The sequence below is a fragment of the Sciurus vulgaris genome, assembly GCF_902686455.1.
Source record: "Sciurus vulgaris genome assembly, chromosome: 12".
Taxonomy (NCBI): domain Eukaryota; kingdom Metazoa; phylum Chordata; class Mammalia; order Rodentia; family Sciuridae; genus Sciurus; species Sciurus vulgaris.
In genome coordinates, this window is record NC_136473.1 from 61,784,756 (window position 1) to 61,805,625 (window position 20,870).

General features: G+C 42.6%; 1 protein-coding gene across 3 annotated transcripts in view; it reads right to left on the minus strand.

Annotated features, from left to right (window-relative positions):
- Nucleotides 1-10,579: 10,579 nt before the first annotated feature.
- The window catches only part of DISP1 (dispatched RND transporter family member 1), a 184,343-nt gene continuing 174,052 nt past the window's right edge, over nt 10,580-20,870 (minus strand). For all 3 annotated transcript variants that reach the window (XM_079108115.1, XM_079108113.1, XM_079108114.1), the window contains 2 exons: nt 14,464-20,652; nt 10,580-14,425 (listed from right to left, as the gene is read on the minus strand). In XM_079108115.1, the coding sequence (XP_078964241.1) occupies nt 17,038-20,652 (3,615 nt within the window). In that variant the 3' untranslated portion in view covers nt 10,580-14,425; nt 14,464-17,037. The remainder of the gene's footprint in view (nt 14,426-14,463; nt 20,653-20,870) is intronic.

A 20,870-nucleotide genomic window follows, 5' to 3' on the forward strand; every position in this document is an offset into this window, starting at 1 on the left:
AATGAACTGCTCCATTTACTCAAAGCCAGGTCTCAAGGCATGGACCCCAGGGACTTTCACTCCACTCCCTTGGAACCTGGAAGGAGCCGTTATCCCAATCCCCAGCTTCCCAGCTCCCAAAGCTAGCACTGTTTTCATGCTATTCCACCTTCCAGGCCTTGATCTTTGCTTCAAGGTCCGTTCCACCTGACCTGACCTCACTCATGATCACCCTCAACCCAGAAGGACCAACGCCTTTCTTTGGGGGCTTTATCATGTGTGGATGGGGGCATACCACCTGCCACTTGCTTCTGGTCTCTAGTTGTCTCTGGTTATAATTACTCTACATATGTGCGGAGTAGAGACTGTGCAGGAGTGAGCTGGCAAGCTTGAGTGTCATCTCCTCCATAGAGTTCTTCCTCTAAGTTCTCTCCATGGCTGCATGTTAGGATCACTCAAGAACTTTTAGATTGCATGATGCCTAGGGCTCATCCTGACCAATGAAGCCAGAATCTGTGGGGGAGGTATCTTCAAACTCCCCAGCCAAGACCGAGAATCAGCACATGAGGCCCATACTTCCCCAACACCATGGTGTTTATGAATCATGTGGATTCCTTGTTAAAAGAAAGATTCTGATTTTTGTGGGAAGAAGTGGGGCCCAAGATTCTGCATTTCACTTAAGCAGCTGGGTGGTGTTGCTCCTGCTGCTGGTCCATGGGCCTTACTTAGAATAGGAAGGCTCTGGGCTGTATCTGGAACTGTTCTGCATACAACCTCATGTTGGCCCTCTCATCCTCTTTGTGATTGCTCCATTACCCTAGACTCTGAGGGTAAAGATATGGTCTCACTTGTCACTGTGTCCCCTGTGGATTGCACAAGGCACGGTTCCATGGTTGCAAGTATATGTGCATTACTGAATGAGGTGGTTAGTAGATAGGAGGCATTTCAAAACGCCCCAGTACCTGCTCTATTCAATGCTCCCATCCCCACCGGACCCAACTGCCTGTCTCTATTCACCAATGCAAAACGTTCTCTCCGTGGGACTGCCCAGAGCCCACCTGGTAGAGGGACCAGGAGCTCTAAACTATCAAAATTCAGAAAGGTACATCCTGCTGGCCGAACACAAACCAGCAGAGGCTGCCTAGAGGTTCCTAAGGAAGGGTGGGCCCAGTCCAAATAGGAGAGAGGAGAGGAGCAGGAAGGCTCTGCTGGGGGAGGAGAAAAGGGCAGGGCTAAGGGCTGGTCCCAGAGGGGAAAAGCCTCTAATGACAGCAACATCTGATCTGCCTCTCCTTCCTGCTAATCCTAAATCACAACAGTGTGAAATCTGAGCAAGTGTGAACGCCTGGAGCTCCAGCTGCTTTTCATATCAAGCCCCAATTCCAACCTGTCAGAGAGGGAAGCCCCCACTTGGAGGATGCAGCAGTTACAGGCTGCAGGACTGAGACATAATCCCTGCAAAATAAGAGGAGAGACACCTTAGGCTCAGGAATACATGCAGGGAACCAGCCTGGTCTCTCCAGCCCAGCTGCCACTATGACTCTGGGTCTGCCCCCCACCCCCTTGCTGCCCCTGGGGAACCCCAGTCCTGTCTTCCTGCCTTTGTGAGCTTCATGGACCTCTGGAAAATGCACCAACAGTGGAGGATGGGCAGGAGCAGCTGCCTCCGTGGGAAGCTGGGACGGGAACAGTATTGGGGGTGGGGGGCAGTCAGCCAGCAGGCCAGCCCTAGCTATTGCAAGCCCTGAGACCAACCCCAGCCACATCAAGGTGATATGCCAGGGGATTGGCTTGGGGAAGCTTAGTTGCTGGGATTGGATTAGCAAGAGATGGGACAAAGGTTGTTTAAGGGGATTAGGGGCATATTAGACAGGCCAGGTCCATTAACCAGGATGAAACTGTGCTCCAGGAGGAAGTGTTTGGGGCTGGAGGGCTGGGGAAATACCTGCTGGCACCAGAGTCAGGACCCGCTCTGTGTGCAGGTTGGGGCTCCTGTTACCCTTGGTGGAATTCACTCTTTAATAGGGGCCTGGGGGGAGTAAGGAGCAACAGGCCAGGGCAAGACTGTTTCCTGCTGCCTGTAAGGAAGGGATGAAACCAGCACCTTGCTCTGTTTATCTTACCTCCAGCCCTGTCCAGGCTTGGCTGATGTGCCGACAGGTAATTGAAGGTAGTCACTATGTGGTTTTAGAGCTGAAAGGGATGTTGGTAGCTTGCTATGACAGATGTCTTTTGGAGTTGCCTTCCCAGCCCTCCTCCTGCTGCACCCCTGGGTCCTGCCCAATGAGAAGCCAGAGTCCTGTTCTGTGAGTTTCAGCTCCTCTGCAGCTGCCATAATTGAACTTCATCCTGTTGAGATCTGACCCAGGAGGACCCACTCAGAGACCAGGCTGGGCCAGTAACAATGCCACTCTTAAAATTTGCAACTGGGGCTCTGAGACCCTGGGGCAGTTCACTGGGTGACATGAGCGTAGGATTGAGGGAGCCAATTTGGAACAGCCCTAATAGGCCATGTTCAAACTAAGCAGGGGAAGGCTATCCAGAGAGAGAGAGATAGAGAAGTTGATGCAGAAATAAGAGATCATGTCACCTCACAGAGATGGACAGAGACTGAGGGAGAGACGTTTTTTGGTTCCAGTCTTTAGGGAACTACTAGCAAGCCCAATTCTTCACACCAATAATCTTCCTAATGTATTCAGAATAGAGCTGGGTTCTGTTTTATGACTATCATTCAAGTTACAGTTGGGCTGTGGTGGCCAAGGCCAGGCAGCAGGATAGCACTTGGCCTGGAGTCCAGTCCAGCTCCATGGGTGTCCAGCATAGGTGGTGGCCCCATCTTTCTCCACAGAAGGCCTGAGAGCTGATGGGGAGTACAAAGGTCACAGACTTGCCTCTGCTTTGGTTCTGATATTAGAAGTCTGCAGGCTGCCTTCTTCCTCCAGAATCCATGGTTTCCTTTGACCCACAGACTCTCTGCACTGCTCCCTGGCAATCAGAGGAGCTTATAGGAAAGAGATGAGACCTGCAGACTGCCCGCGCCCCCCCCCCCCCATCCTGGCTTCTTCCCAACATCAGGGAATAATTGTACTTTGGACACAGAACAGCCCAATATCCAGTTTCCAAGAAAGGTGAACAACAGTATTTGAACCTGAGACATACCAGGGTAATCAGATCAGTCTGAGAAAACTAAGAAGCCTGTAATTTATGGGGACGAGTTTGGCAGACAGGAACCAGCAGCCTGCTACAGTGTCTCTGAGGGGCGGGAGGGTGCTGAGATTAAAGTGATTCTCTCTCACTTAGGGAACCTGGATCTGAGGGGCCAGGTGGAGGGGTATGAACTTTATGAATTCCTGTTCCCATCGGACCAGGACAAGACTGACCCCACAAACACCTTCTGAGATAGTGGCCACTTTGGACATCCAGGAGTGCCAGTTAGCTCTTGGTGGGTTCTGAGGATCCTTTTTCTTGACGCTACCCACTTTGTGTACCTGAGATGCTGTGTGTTCTGAGATGCTGTATTTGGATATTTCAGGCTGCCTTGATCCCCACCCCAATCTCCTGGACAAAGTCTTAGGACTCTTCCTAGCCCAAACCTCAGTTTACCTGCCAACCACTTTCTTGTGAAAACCCTAAAAGGTCAGTATTCTAGGATAAAGAAGGACAAATTGAGGTAGTATTTACAGGGAGGCAAAAGAGGATTCTGGGCAGAGGATCTGGGCTTCTATGTATAGAAATGAGACCACATGGCTTGTTTTTAGACTCTAGGAACTAGTTCCCTGGAAGGTAAGAGATTGAGGGATCTGATAAGAGCTTATTTGTTTCATCTTCACCAATTTCTTATAAAGTTACTATATTCATTCCCAGATTAGGATACTGAGGCTCAAAGAATTGAGTAATTAGTTCCTGTTTACAGTCCATCCGGCTACCCTACCAGACTGACGTGCCCTGGTCTCAACTTCCCACCTCAGCCTTGTGTTAAAGTCCTTCAGCACTCTTCATCCATTCAGTGAAATTTATATACAGACAGAAGAATGAGGGGGGAAATGTCAGAGGGAAGAAGTAAGACAGGAAGAAGTAAGACAGGAAGAAGAGAAGGCTGAACTTGGGAAGAAAAACAGAGAAGGAGAGAGAGGATGGCCAGTTGGCCCCTAAATCAGAGTCTCAACTGCTCATGATGGTGTGAGACCAGAGCCTCTGCCCACCCCTCCTGCAACCAGATCTCTGAATCTACTTTTCAAAAAGGCCCTTGGGTGCCCCTTTGTTCACAAAAGTTTGAGCCCCCTGTAGCTTACAGGGGGCCATCCAATGCAATAGCCACTAGCTGTGTGGGGACACTTAGATTGAAATAAATTAAAATTAAAAATCACTTCCTCGTTCAAACAAAACATGTTTGATATATTCAGTAGGCACAGAAGGCTGGGGGCCACCCGACCTGGATGTCCATTTGAGACATTAGTCTAGGCCCTATTGCCTAGACAAATGGGCCTGTGACAGGCAGTTCTCTGCATTTTCAGATGGTTCCCAGAGGCCTGGGGATTTGGGGGAGTCCTACTAGTCTCTAATAGTGGCTAGTGATGTGAACCAAACACCAACTGGTGACCCCAGCTCCACCCAGGCCCTACCCTGACCTGATCACCTGAGGGATGGTGGAACATCAAGTGGCCATTCTTAGAACCAGACCTCCGGGGGTTCTATAGAAGAGGGATCAGTGTCAAAAGACTGAGCCCTTTGGGACAGGTGACCTCCTATTCCTGGTCCCACCCTCACAGGAAAGCCGGCTTCAGAAGGACCAGGCAGCACCAGACTGTGAAGTTCCCTAGAATATGTCCACTGGAACCCGAACATGATGTGAGGACTGAGGACTGTGTACATCTTATCACCAATGTCCCAAGAGGTGAGCCGTGTGAGTCCCTCCATGGATGAGCCTGAGAAGGTAGCAGGCAGCCTCAGCCCTCGCTGGTGAGGAGCAGGTCTGGATTTGCCTCCAAGCCTCGCTCCTGAGCCAGTGCTCCCAGGACCTCTATTTTCCTTTGCTTTGTCCCTTGAAACCTGTCCTAGTGGAGATTTGGGTCCTCACTCTGGTCGTGAGACTGTCCTGGCCATGGGCTCACAAGACAATGCCTGCATCCCAGCCCTTTTGTGGGTCTAGACAGATTCCTAGCAAAGACTATCTTGCTGATCAATGTCAGGATATCCCTTCCTTCCAGTTATAAAGAAATACCTCATCCAGGAATTTCCAGGGCTGGGACAGCCTCCTGTTTACCCCTGCCATTCTGTTCCATCCTGGCAGATGAGGAAAAGCCGCCCATTCTCTCCCTCACACCAGTGCGCATTTCCTGCCAGACTCCAGGCAACCGCTTCCTAGCGGGGTTTTTTCCCAGGGGGTTGGGGGTGGATATTACAGGACCATCAGCTTATACTAAGGGGAGAGGTAGCCTAGAGGAGCACCAGCATGCAGGGAGGCAGCGAAAAGAGCCAGGCCTGCCTGGGGATGGCCACTGTTGCTCTGTGGGCCCTCCCTCAGGAACAGACAGAAAGCTCCTTGGCTTTCCATGAAACACTGGATGATTCTCTTCTGCCATGGACCCTGCACTTCTGCACTGGACGAGAACCTACAGCTAAGCCAGACAAGAAGCTGACTGACCCCACTGGCTACCCTGTTGGCTGACATTGGGCAGAACTGGCCAGGCATTGGCATGCAGGGCTGGGGCCAAGGTCTAAGACCTAGGGGTGTGTATTGTAGGGTCTGCCTATAAACGGCAAACCTCTCCAGCCAGCATAGGGCATGACTTCCTGGCCAGCCCAGTGTCAACAGACAGTCTCAGAACATTTGCTTCTAAATACAGCCTGGAGACAGGCACATCTTGTTAGATTGAAAGACTTACCCCATTTCTCTACCTGCAACCTCATCCCTCAGAGTCTAGATTAATGGTTGGGGGTTCTCTGATGGACAGTAAAACTCTGCCCCACAACTTTCAATTGGTCTCTTAGTCTTGATTTTGCTTTAATTAAGCATTGCTCACTACAGAAGGAAAAATAATTCTACTTTAAAGACACAGATCTGGAAAATTATGAACCCATGAAATTGGCCTTACATGACCTCAGTGGGTTAGTCCCTACTTCCCTAGGCCAGCTCAACACTAAGCTCTCAGCAGAAAGGCCTAGTTCTCCTGAATTGCCCTGTGCTGATGGGAATCTTATCTCAGAGTTTTTCCTTAAGGTATGACTCCCTTATAGCAACCTGCATGACTAGAATCTTCTTTGTATGTTAGGCCTCCAAATCCACCTCCCTTATTAACGTGGACAAAGAGACTAGGGTAATCACCAAAGGCTGTGTGAACTGCAGCCAAACTTCTGTCTCCATTCGTTATTCCTGGCTCTTCCATTAACAGATCATATTCTCTGAAGAAATCAAAGCCTTAAACATGTCTTCTCATTCCTCCACCTCCCCTCCCCTCAGCTCACATTCTTCCTTTTCAGCCAGGCAGGTCTCTTAGGGAAGTCACAGGAGGGATTGGGCCCCCACCTCTATCCATCAATTATGCATTTTTGACTGAGTTGTTTCCACTGTTTCCCCCAAATGGGGAAGTGGATGTTTCAGAGGCTTTAAGATCTAGACATTAATAGATAAGTGAAACAGACATTATTAGTTCATGCACATGTATGACTGCATGACTGGTGTGATCCTGCAATATGTATAATCAGAAAAATGAGAGATTATACTGTATTTATGTATGATCTCTCAAAATGTATAAATGCATTCTACTGTCAGTCATAACTAATTAGAATCAAATAAAATGTAAAAATTTTTAAAAAGATCTAGACATTATTGCTAGATTATTTAGAATGTTTACAAGTTGCTAGAAGACACAATGACTTTAAGTCAGCATTTAAAACTTTAGAAAACATCGAATGTAACTGGTTTTCAGTGGGAGAGAATTTACGAAATATTAGCAAAATTACTGGCATATTGCAAGGGTTAGAAGCATTCAGGCTTCCAGGAATGACTCCCAGCACCGCACTGAAGAATGGCCCTGGGTAAGGCAGCCAGTGTGACATTCCAGATCGCCTCCATTTGCAAACAAATGTCCTGATCCCTGTTCATTTCATTACTTTCAGACCGAAGCTGGACATGGATCCATCTGATTAATAGAAACTAAGTTACTTGTCTGCAGCTGGGAATCAGTGTCTGGACGCTGCTATGTTGGGCACATATGCACATTCACAGCATGGAGGAAGCTTGCAAAACATGGAACAACTGTGAAAGTGTGGGTCTGCCTGTGCTCAGTCTACTGCACACATAATTGCCCTCCCCCCAGTAACTGAGACAGTGCTGAGGCCCATTCAGGCCCTTAGTTTTAGAGCATATGAGGAAATCTATGGGGGGAAGAAAAAAAGATTAGGATTTTGGGGTAACCTGAAAACTCTCACTCTTCTGTAGTCTTCTTGTATTACATATCAGAAATTTTAATTGGTTTAAAATTAAAATTTGAACTGGTTGTTCAAAACAGTCCGGCTCTCTCCTCTTACCTTGCAGTTGCCTCTGCCAGGACTGTAGCTCTCTGCTCTGGGCACCACCTACAATACCTGAACCAAATGTCTGTGTGTGGATCTGGGAGTCTGCTAGACAAACATGGGTTAACTCTAGCTCTGCCATTGCATAGCTGTGTGACCGTAGGAAAGTTACCTATTTTTTATCTTTAGTTTGCACATTTATAAAATAGGGATACTATTACTGACTTCATAGGTTTGTCAAGGCATTAGTCAATTACAGATACAAAGGTGCTACATGAGTAGACAGTAAATACTCGGGATTTTTCCTCCCCTTCCCTTCTTCTATTTTCCTTTGACATTTTGTTTATTCCTCTACTATGAAACTTATACATATCTATGGTGTTTGGGCATTTAGCAACAACACACATATACATATATACATACATATACATATATATGTATATATACATATATACATACATATACATATATATGTATATATACATATACATTTATTTATTTATTTATTTATTTATTTATTTATTTATTTTGAGATGAAGTCTTGCTGTGTTGCTGAGGCTGGCCTTGAACTCCTGGGCTCAAATAATCCTCCTGCCTTAACCTCCTGAGTAATTGGGACCTCAGGTGTCCGCCACCATGCCCAGCTCAACAGTTTTTTTTATTTAAAAATATTGCAAACACATAAAGGAAAGTTAAAGTCACTTGCTTTCCAAGCACATTGAAAAAGTTATATGAATAATGTGAAATTACTTCTGCAGTTGTAATTAGTGCCATATCTCACTCTACTCCCCAGAAGGAGTCTTGCTAAAAGTTTTGTGTATATTGTTCTAAATATTTTATTTATACCTCATTTTTTCACTTAACACTATACAATAGTTATCCTTACAGGGTAGTTTATACATGCTTCTTTGTAAGGACTACAAAGTATTTGTTAGGTTGGGATTTAAGCAGCAACATGGGAGGAAACAGAACAACTAAAACAACGGGCAGAGCACCAAAGAGCGACCAATCAAACAGACAGATAAACCCCACTGACCCTTACGTCCACCTACCACTCAGCAGGACCCCCACCTATTCTGGCCTATAAAGACCCTGGGCAGCCAGGGCCACATGCAATTTTCTCCAGCTCTCCACCCTGACCTGTACCCCGGGGGGCTGGGAATTTCCTCTGAGAGCCAAAATCCCATAGAGTTTGCTTTGGCCGCTTTTATTCGATTAGTGTTTGGCCACCCACCCTCGCTTAGAGTATTACATAGCTTCATTTTGCCAGGACTCTACTAGTGGATGACTTTTATTTCAAATTCATGAAATTATCCCCACACATATATTTAGCACAATCATTCTGCCATTTCTGGAGGAAATATTTCAAGAAATGGGATTCCTCTAACACAAACTATACATATTAACAATGTTGCCCAAAGCTGCCCTTTCAAAATATTCTGTTGATTTTCCCTTGTCCCAACAAGGGAAATGCCTCTGCCATTCTCTCAACACTGGCTCCTGTAAATCTTTTCAAAACACTAGCCAATCTAATAGGCTAACATGATGAATCATCTAGTAGTAGAGGACCTGTTTATATCATTTGTCCATTTTTCCATTGTTTCCTTTTCTAGATTTCTCTGATAGAGAGATTAATCCTTTGTGATATGTTTCATCAGATTGTTTTTTTCTTTGGTGCAGATTTTTGCCTTTGGTGATGATCTCTTTACTATTCCGGACTCTTGGTAGGCAGGGCCTTGTCTTATTCAGTCACCAACAAATGACACAGTAGTTGAGTTGGTACAGGCCCTCAGCAATACCCGCTGGACAAATGAGTGAATCTACATCTAGATGACAGGCAAATCAAGGGGAAATCACTGTGAATTAGCAAAATTTCAGAGTTAGGGATTTTAAATGAAAGCATATATTCTGGAAAATGTCAATTGTGCCTATCCACTTTCTGAAAGTTTCATCTGCAGTTCAGTTTATTCTAGTAGAAAGCACTATGGATCTTGGATTTTGCTTTTTCAAATTCTGAATATTATAGAACCTTCAAAATGAACCTGAAATAAATAGTGTGTTTCAAACATTATTAAATAACTACTATGTAGCAATATTTATATGCATGAATAGTGAAAAACTGGAAATACAAACTAAATAAAGAGAAACAGGGTAGTGAAGAATTGTATTGGCAAAGTAGTCATATGAATGGTTAAAATCAAGATGGTATCAAGGAATCCTTAAAAACTTTAAGAAATGTTTAATTATGGCAGATCTATATCACGGGAAAAGCTCTAACACTGTTACGTGAGTAATCAAGTTAGTTCCCTTAATCTCAATTTCACCATCTGTAATGGGCAAAAATATCTGTTCAGGCTTCTTCAACCATCCATCCATTTATCCTTTCATCCTTTGACTCACTGTTCACTCAAAACTTATTAGCAAGCAGCTTACAGTGAAAAGTGATTACATTTAAAAGAGAATCCACTTATAGATGACTTATAAACTATATATAAAAATAATGTATAATCATAATATGCAGGATAATTTTAAGATTAGTTTATAAATTTGGAATATTAGATGTCTCTGTGGTACTCTGGGAATATAGTGAATAAGCACATGGTACAACTTTTGGAACAAAAATAAATACAGCTTATTTAAAACACAGTGTTGGACTGGGGATGTCACTCAGTGATAGAAAGCTTGTGTAGCAAATTCAGGGCCCTGAGGTTCCATGCCCAGCACTGCTAAGGGAAAGATAAAACAGAGTGGCAAACACAGTGAGATAGACTGGAATGGGATAAAGTGTTTAATATTGAAGAACTCACAATCAATATAGATGCTGAAAATACATATGTATACACATTTATATATTAAGAGATACATTCAATATTTGCAACAAAGACAATTTTATTTACATGTATTTAAATAGCATATGTGTGACAGTAAGCAGCTAACAAAGGATGGCCTGCTTGGATTTTTACAGGATGTGCTGTCATGAGTAAAGCAGAATGACATGATGGCACAGCAACTATCGGGACCACAATATCCACAGTAGAAGCTTTAACATACCTCATCTCGTTCTATCCCCACAACCTTGTGAAGAAGGTGCCATCAACTTTAGTTTATAGATGAGGAAGTAAACTACTTAGAAAGTGGTCCCCACAGAGGTCTCCAAATACTTTTTTTTTTTTTGTAAGATTCTGTAGCTGCATACAGGTGTAATTATAAAATGCTGAACTCTATTTAAATCCTACATTTAATATTTAATTAATTAATTAATTTATTTATTTTATTTAGCCCAGCCTGGCTTTAAACTCCTGGGCTCAAGTCATTTTCCTGCCTCAGCCTTTTGAGTAGCTGGGTCTACAGGCAAGTACCACCATGCAGGCCACATCTTCTCCACCCCCTCTTTATTTATTTTTTTAACCTCATGCAGTTGTTTGCTTTGTGAATTTCTTCTCAGGGGACACAGATTTTGCTTTTTCAGAAAAGTAGCCTTGTTGAAGGCAGAGGCTCTTGGTCATCAGTGGCCCTGCCTTTGGGCCCTGAAAGCAGTAGACTTGCAGTCAAGTTTTGTCATTTCAACACAGCAGTGTGGAAAAGTATGCCTGCTTTCTAGGAGCTGGCCTGGTGAGGGAGACGATAAATAAGACAACTGTAACATGTCAATATGTGAACCTTGGTGTAAAGGCACAGATAGCTCCGCCTCCTACTCTAATGGGGTTGTGGGATTGGAGGAAGCGGGGTTACCTGTTGTTCCTTTAAGATGACTGAAGGAAACTACTTTAAAAAAAGATTCATTGGCCTGATTCTCCCAAGACCTGAATATGATATTAGTATACAAAGAATATAAAAACCTTCCCTCTTGAGGGGGCTCAAGATGAATTCTCCCACCCTCTTGATGAGGGAAGTCAGTTTTTGTTATCAGGGCAGAATCTGTGCCTAAATGTGTTTTCTGAATCATGCAGATTTATGGGAAGGATTGAATTTTGTCTTGAAGTTGACTTTTCTAAACTTTGTTTCCTCTCTGATGATAAACCTCAGGTATTTACCAAAGTGTTGTGTAATTTGACTGGCAGCAAAGTCTACCAATCAGAGGTCAGGGTCCTTCTCAGGGTAGGGCAAAAAAATCCAGTTTGGGATCTGTGATAGAATTATTGAACAGTTCAAGATTATACAATATGTATCCATTCCCCTGTGACATATACATCTAATAACACATACACTATTTAGGAAATTAAATAAAGAAGAGACCAAGCTCTAGCAAAGAACAAACACAGGTGAACTTCAATCTCGGTGAGGATATGGTCTGAGATTTGCTTGCTCTCCAAAACCTGTCCTTAGATCTTGCAAAAAGAGATTTTGCAGGAGAGTAAAGTGACTTGTGGCTTTACATACCCCATCCTTTAGGGCTACAGTGAATTAAGCACTTGATTAGTGCCAGAATACAATGAAACAGAAGTCACTCTGCAAACCAGGGGAGCCTCCCAAGGCAAATAATGGAACGAGTGTGAGAGGGAAGCATCTGGGAAAGACCATATGTAAGACTATTTACAAATCCAAACTCTTTTAGCATTCTCACCTAGTACATAAAACATATGGTAAGGTTTTGCCTAGTGATAATCCTACAGGACCTTTGTTAATGAGGTTTGTAATGATCATATTGCATTGCAAAAAGAATGACATTATAGTAGTAAATATATATTTTTAATTCTAGAGGTTTGTTTTCTTAGGTTAAGTAGGCTTTTATAATCTTGTTTATATTATTGGTTTACTTGGAAGATCCTCTCTCCTTTAAATGGTAGAAAGTTAAAGTTCAATTCATTGATCAAAAATGCCCAATTAGCACAAGGGCCTGAATTTGATCTCTAGTATTTCAAAACAAAAAACAAAAACAAACAAAAATGTCCAGTTAACAGATAAAGTTGAGGAAATTTTATTGTCACTTTGTCTCAAATTAAAACCAGCTTTTATAAGAAGCTTATTGAGTTTCAAAGAAAAATACTTCTTGCTGAAAATAATCTGTGCTTCACTTCTTAGGAAGGTGTAGGTTATACTGCAGAAAGTTACATGAAAATAAAAAGAGATAAGAGGGAAAATGTCTGTGTTTAGCTATTCCAGTTGATTTGTTTCATTATGATAGTCACAAAATCAAGAAATGTATCACATTTTAGGGGCCTGTGGGGAAAAGTGGAGGTATTGACCGGTATTTTGAGTGATGGCTTAAATGCCCCCCAAAGGGGACATGTACTCTGCAAGTTGGGCTACTGTCTAAGCTTCTTACTTCAAAAAAGCACACTGCTATCAAGGTTAGCTACAATAGAACCCCTGAAGAACATCCTGGCTAGGGAGAACTCTCTCGGACGATGACTTCGGGATGCAGTATGTCATTGCTTTATTCCATGCCCCTCCTAACACCTGTAACACCTGAAACTCACACCCACCAAAGCTCAGGAAAGCACACTTATGCACACAGATGTCCATGCTGCTCTTCTGTGTCCTACTTGGCACTGGTACTGTCAACTTCATGTTCTAACTGATGACTTAGAGGAGCAGATAGAGAAACCATGTTGGTCCTGTTTGCTTAGTGAGTTGATCTCAGGTTTATAAAGCTAATGCCTTTTAAAATTTCAAAATAGAAAATTACAACTTGGCACTGTGATACAGGCCTGTAATCCCAGCCCCTTGGGAGGCTGAGGCAGAAGGATCACAAGTTCAAGTCTAGCCTAGCAACTTAGCAAGACCCTAAACAATTTACTGAGACTTGTCTCAAAATTATAAGAAAAAAATTTTTAAAAGGGCTGAGGAAGTGTCTCTGGGTTCAATATCCAGAAGCAAAAATACAAAACAAAACAAAAAAATCATTTCCCCCAAATATAAAATTATGGCAGTTAAAACATTGCTATGATAAAAGGCACAAGATTCTACTAATCAATCATAAATATTCATTACTTTTCTCTACATGTAATGATGAAACAGCATATAAAACTAAACATTAATGAAATTTGTTAACAGTGTAAAAACAATTGGAGATAAAATTAAATATCAGCACACATTTTGGTAAGACACATTATTGTATAAATATTTAGACATGATTATCTCCTTTTGGATTAAAACAAAAATCTCATGATTTCCTCAGATTTCTACTTTTTGCTATGTCTGAACCTTATGAAAAAACCCAAATGAGTCTGTTTTTTTTAATACAAGTCTTTTTCTTCTAAAATGACTCTCCTCATTAAAGTGAAAAGATACAGCTGTTTTCTAAGTCACTCCTCACATTTCATTCAGAAACTCTTCTAACTGCTGTTGGAAAGATGGTTTCCACGTGAGACAATGGGAACCCTGAATACTTCCTAATCTGTATACCATGTTGGTAAAACTACTCTTCACATCATCCCTTGCCAAACTTTTAAAATTTAGAGTGATGGAGGCTGGGGCATAGATTCTTGTAATGAGATTTAATAATAGCTTAGCATACCTTTAAAGAACGTTGTTTTAGGAGGATGTGTGCACCTTAGAGCAATTACACACAAGAAATGAATACACACAGATGAAGCCGTATAATTATTTCAAACAATACAGCTTAGCCCTGTGAGAAATTTCTTGCTTTGGTCTAGTCCACTTCTCAGTCAAAAATAGGATTTTAAAAGGACCTTGCAGGGAGGAGATTGAGAACAAATTTGGTAACATAGACCCAAAGTTCAAAGATGTATTCTGTTACAGAAACAGGCAGTGTGCAATCCCTTTCATCATCAGGTAACTTCCCACCTAACAAATATTTCACAGTGTGTAATTTATCTTATCTGCTTTACAGAATACCTAGAAAAGGATAATGGATAAAATTTCTTTGTAAATCAGAACTAGAAATAGTGATCCTTTGTTGTTCAGTAATGAGGAATTTAAAAAGAAGAAAAAATTTTAAAAGCTTTCTAGCCCTAGCAAAGGAATTCTTAAAATAAAAAAAAAAAAAAAAAAAAAAAAAAAAACAAAACAAAAAAAAAAAAAACTCCCTGTATAAAAAAACATAGATCAAAGTCCAAAGTCCACAAATGAAATAAATGTAAAAAGGGTTCATTGCCACATTCAAGGTTCAGGATAATTAAGCAGAGTTAAAGAGGACAAAAGTCCCCTGAAGACCCTGGATCCAATAGATGGGGTAGAAAATATCAGCAAGGCCTAATGGAGGCCCCAGGGAGAGAACAGAAGATGTCCCTCTGCCTACTTTCACTCCAGTTTCTATTTTATAAATCTAACAACTCTTCATTCACATGAAAGTCTTTTAGTTTAGACTATCTATAAAGAAATTTGTATCTCCTTTCTTGTCCTTGAATTCAGTCTTTGTCTCTGCTCAACAAAAAAAGTGCCTTTGAATCACTGGACTTTTACTAGCCAACTTGATTACACATTTTACAAGGAAAACAAACCTAGAGTTGGGTACTGGAGTTCTACTTTCAATTGTTCCTTTCTTTCCACTTTTCCTCATTTGTCTAACAGGAATTGAACTCAATGGGAATGAGCATAAGCTTCTGAACTTCAGAGTAAAAACCTGAAACCTTTAAAGAAGCAGCTTAGCAGCAGTACAAGAGAGTGATCTAGTGCATTTAGTTCCCTGCAAGCTCCATGAGAACTAGCTGCAATACTTGAGCCAAAAGTTATTTCCATCTCTAAGTGAAGTAGCAGGAGTACTATCCAGTCTCCTGAGGGCTGGTCTTCCTCATTGTGTGCTATCAGAATCTGTTTTGGATACTACACATGTACAAGAAATTTGACAAATTTATCCAAAGAAGTCCATAATTGTTCCATCTGTGTTTTACTTGCCTGAAGTCCAGCACCTGGAAGAACAATTGAGTGAACTGGGGATGCTGGTGGGGGATGTGATTACCATTTTCAAGCATCCAAAGAGATAGCATGTGGCAGAAAGATCAGAGATGTTTGCTTTCACTTCAGAGAACAGAATGAGGATCAACTGGTAGGGAAAACAACAGATTTTGGTTCAACCAAGCTAGACACATACTGAGTCACTTATCACTGATGGAGTACAACACTAGATGGAGAATTACCTAATAGAAATGCAGTTTAGTGGTGGAGGGCCGGAGTGGTCGACCCATAAGATCCCTTCCAGCTCTTGATAGCACTTCTTCAGGCCCTGGGGATACTATGCAGATCTAATGTGGAAAACTATTCTTAGAAAATAATTAATATAACTTTGGAAAACATTGTACTTGGAAAGATTCCCTCCAGATTCTTCTGAGGATCAAACCAGAGGTAGAATCCTAGGAGGAAGCAGAATGCAGTGGGCTCTTCCCATAGAATGCATACAGTATCAGATGACACACTGTGATGGAGGCTATGTCACTGGAGGTACTGCCCAGAGAGCATGCTCCAACAGCTCAATTACTGCAGACTGATGTAAGGCAAGCTGCACAGAGTCACTTAAGATGCTATCACTTAAGATGCTACCTGAAGGCTCAGCATTTCCAAGTGTTAGCTGCACATCTTGAGATGAGCTTAACATGGAAATACTTTGAACATGGTCCCTTAGGGGTCAAGATGGAAGCAAACTTCATATAAGATCCCTTACTCTGAATGCTTCAAGAAGAGGACACATCTGACCTGGGTTCATCTTTCTCATTATGCAATTTGTCCTGGGAGGTGCAACACTATTTTGGGTGATTATATCTCTTCATCCATGCTCTTCCTTCTGTGACACTAATATAATTGTGGCCTGAGACAAGACAGGATCTGTGACTCCTAGGTTAACAGATGTAAAAACAGAACTGTACATTTTGGAAAGATACCAATTTGGATATAAAGGTGGCACTGGCTTCATGTACGGTCTACTCATGCAAATGAGTGGAATATACTATTAAGGTGCTTGGAAATTATTTTTTAAATAAGGTCTCACCAAAAGTGCAAAACCCACTGAACTAAATCCTATCCCCACACACTGTTTTTACTTTATTTTGAGACAGGGTCTCACTAAGTTGCCCAGGATGGCCTTGAACTTGCAATCTTCCTGCTTCAGTTTTCTGAGTTGCTAAGATTAAAGGCATGAGCCACTGCCTGTCTAAAATATAAATTTTAATGTTGTTTACTTCCGGGATCCCAACTGAAGTGGCTCTATTAACATGAAGGCAAATCTTAGTGTGAATATTGAGTAATCAAAAGTCTTTATTACTACAACTAAATACGCTAGAATAAATATGACTGCCTGAGAGAATGGAAATGTCTAGGTAATTCACACTAAAAATCTCTGATTCATTAATGTTGAAGGATAGAAAGGATAGAAGACAATTGTTTTTTAGGTGGGTATAAATGTAAAAAAAACCTGTACTCTTTGAAACAAAAAATCCATAACCAACGAATCCAATAATCTAACACACTCACTATATTTTTGTTTTTGTTTACTGTTCAAATGAAATGTAAAAATATACTGTAATTTTTAACAAGGTGAATCTTGCCTGTTTCTAAGTTTCTGGATTCCCTTCCTAAACTGTTGGATTTTACTCCCATCTCAAAAGAATGATTGAGGCACTGGTTCTGAATTTAATGCTATATTTATTATAGTGTTTTTATTAACAAACTTTCACCAGAAAGTTCTGAGTGTGTTAATACAGCAGGCACATTGGCTTCAAGGTTTGGCATCTGACAGTCCACAGAATTGCACTTCACTCTTACAATTCTGCCACAACTTTGTGGATTGTTTGGGCAGGACCTATAATCGGCCTCCCCCATCAAATGGTTAAATATAAATTTTGGTTCATTCTGATTTAAAAGTTCTGAATTTACAATTACATCAGTCTGTGACAAGCTCAGCTCCACTTTCCTCTCTGCCTGTTCAGTCTGATTCGGTAAATCAGGGACCTTGGTTTCAGTCCCTCCGCTGCCTTCCATGTTCCCCATGTCTCCATGTTTACAGAGTCCCCTTTGGTTACTCTCAGGATCACAACACACTTTTAGTAAAGACTCAGTGCCTCTGCAGATGAACGAGGATGGATCTGCCATTCTTGGGAGATGCTCTTCTATGCTCTGAAGACTGTGCACACTGTTCTTACCATTTTTTTCTTGGGCCTGAATGTGCTGCACTGGGTGGAGGAAAAAATTCTGAGGCAGGGAATTCTGCATTCCAGATGGCTTCCCTCTGCTCTGCAGGCAGGGACAGTGATGGATATGCGGGATAGGATGCATGAAGCCTTCGGCAGTGTGGTGTGTGGCCTTCAGAGGTGCCACACCATCTTGGATCTGGACAAAGCTGCTAGCAGTAGGGGCACACTGGTGACACAGGGAGTCACCCATGTGCTGGCAAGAGTGCGGACCATATTTCAAGTGTTTGTAGGCATTTGGGCAGCTACATCTCTGATTCAGAGAGAAGAAGTGACACATAGTGTGCCTTTCAAGAGAGGGCTGTAACAAGGTGGAGCAAGTTTCACTTTTGGTGCTTTTGTTGAGTTCACTGTTGTAGCCTGTATGCACAGGCATCCCTAAATTCTTTGTCTGGCTGTTGAAAAATTCAGAGCAGATATGTGTCTCTTCAAAAGTAGTCTTCTCTGAGGAAGTACAGGTGTGGGATGCCAGAGGTTCTAATTCATAAAACTCATGCTCCAGTTCAGATTTTTGGACCCTGGAATCTAAGTGATAAGCATTCATGGTATGTGTTTTGCTTTGTCCCTTGTCACCAGGACTTGTAGACAAGGCATGTGAAAAGGCACTGCACTGTAGTTTTTTAGGTAAAGGAATCTGACCACAGGTACCCTGTGGTCCAAGGCACCGACACATGCACTGGAAAAAGAAGGTGGCAAAAGCCCAGCTGATACACATGATGAGCATCATGAAGGTGCCCAGTTGTGTGTAAGCCAGAACTGTGGAGGGCATCATCATGGCCCCAGCCACGAAGGTGGTCAGAGCTGCCATAGCAATGGCAGAGCCCATGCGACTCAGAGAGAAGATCACCTTGCCTTCTCGGTCGGGATCTGGAGCCAAGCGGTATGCGACCCCGTAATGGACAGCAAAGTCAACAGACAAGCCAACTGCAACCGAAATGGTGACAGACTCTAAAACATTTAGCTCCCAGCCCAGGAGGACCAGAGAACCAACAGTAACAAATATGGTTCCAGCTATTGAAATGATAGCATAAAGACTTATGATGATGTTCCAAGTTGTCAGCAGCATCACACTAAATGCAACAGCAACAGAGAGTCCCATGGCAATGAGAGTGCCATCAGAGAGGCTATCTTGGAGGTCATAGAACTCCAGATTGCTGACAAACCAACCATTGCTGAGGCCCTCTGGGGCAGAAATCAGTTCATTGGAAATCCACGAGTCCACCTCTTTATAAAACTGATGCATCTTCTCATAAGCCAGGGTGAAGAGGTAGGTACTTTGGAACTCTAACACTACTGCCCTAATAGTATCATTGATATCAAACCTTGGCCCTGGGGTTTTGCTGTCCAAATGGTACCCTGTACTCCTTTCCAGCTCCATGATAGCTCTTTTAATACACAGTTCAAAAATCTCTTGTTTATAGGGGAAGCTCCAGTGGCTGCAGCATGGGTACAGAGCAGGCTCATCACAGTCCTGGTTTTCCATCCACTGTTTGAAAGTCTCAATGAAGCAGCTGGTGAAGTCCTGTTCATCGGTCTGGTAGAAGAATGTTTGGTTTCTCAGTTTTTGACAGAAGTGCAAAATCCAGGCCTGGGAAGCTGGACTAGCAATGTTAAAACTGTTATCTAGTGTCAACTTCCCTTTACTCTTGGGATTTAATGGATTGCCATTGTCTTCTGGAGACACGCCCCAGATAACTGTGATAGGCATGTGGAGCTCCTCTCCATGGTGAACACGCTCAAACATAAAAAGCTTTTTGTACTCAGCATCATAACGCTCAAAAGGATGAGATGACCTGAACACCTGGAACTCAGATAACTCCAATGAGGGCAGCTTCATCTTTGGATTTATACAAACAATGTAGGCCCCACCTACGGTTAAGGCTAGGAACCAGAAGAGCCAAAGGTAGCGAAACTTAATGACAATGCATGGTAATACTTTTTCAAAAAATATCCGAGATGCTTCTGAAATGGCAAAAAGTACTTTGTGGCACTTCTGACAAGCCACTGTCCAGCAGCTTTTGTTATCATAAATTTGCTGCTGCGGCTTTCTGAAGCAAGTGAATATGTTGAGGAGGTATCGTTCATGCAGTACGACGACAGCTGGCAGCCATGTGACCATCAAAACATAATTCACCAATATAGCTGTCCCCGCATAAACCCCGAAGCATCTGATGGCTGTAATGTTGCTAACGTAGTTTGCATAAAAGGCAGCGGCAGTGGTAAAACTGGTGACGAACATGGAGAGGGCAGCATGTTGCAAGGTGATGCTTACTGTTTCTGAAGTCTCGGCATGGGGCTTGTCAAATTTGGTGTAGTTCCAAACATCACACAGGACAAAAGCATCATCTGCTCCAATTCCAACCAAAATAATGAGTGCAGTGAGGTTCATAAAAGGAAAAAATTCGAAGTTAAATACTACACGATAGAGAAAATAGGAGACAATCAAGGAACTAATTATTGCAAACATTGTCATCAGAGTGATAAACATGGACTTAGTGTAGACACACATAACTAAAAGGACAATCACGATGGCTATGGCAGGATACACAGTATCCATGAGAAGATAATCTTGGAACAAAGTGTGTTTGATACCAAACTCAATCCCAGTGATGGTAGTCACACCATCAGAAGAGTTCCAGTTTTCAAAGTTGTCCAAGTAAATGTTCATCATGCTCTCCCCTTTCTCCGTGGGAGAGAAGAGCATGCTGTATTTTAAAGCTGGCGTGGCGTAGTCAGCCGTCTTTGGGGTTATGAAGTCTTTGTCCACCAAGTAGTGGAGTATCTGGTACACGGCATTGTACTTGGTACATTTGCGTGGCACGTTGGTGCACTTGAGTTGATCCTTTCTTCTGGCTGCCATGTCCCAGCAGTCTGGCCCCAGAGTGCCATTTTGGTAGTGTTTGGCACAGGTCCGAAGCAGCTTCAAGGTATGAGAAACATCTCGCTCAACAATTTTTTGACAGGATGACCTGTTGTTCAGAATGGCGATATAGTTTCCCAGGGTCCAGCTGGGGCAGCAGGAAGCAGCAGTAGTCCTCTGGCACAGATCACCAAACTGGGGATGAGATCTGATCTGCAGAGAGAGACACAGAAGCACTGGAGTTTAAACTAGCTCACCACTGAGAAGCTCATTATCACCTTGATGGCTAGCAAAGTTACAGAAACAGGTAAAAAGTCATCCTCTTAAATTAGGTAGCAGTCTGTGTATGAGGTGAGATTTTTTTTTCCCAAAAAACTATCTCATATCAGGACTCCAGAGAATACAAATACTAATAAATAACCTAGAAGTTA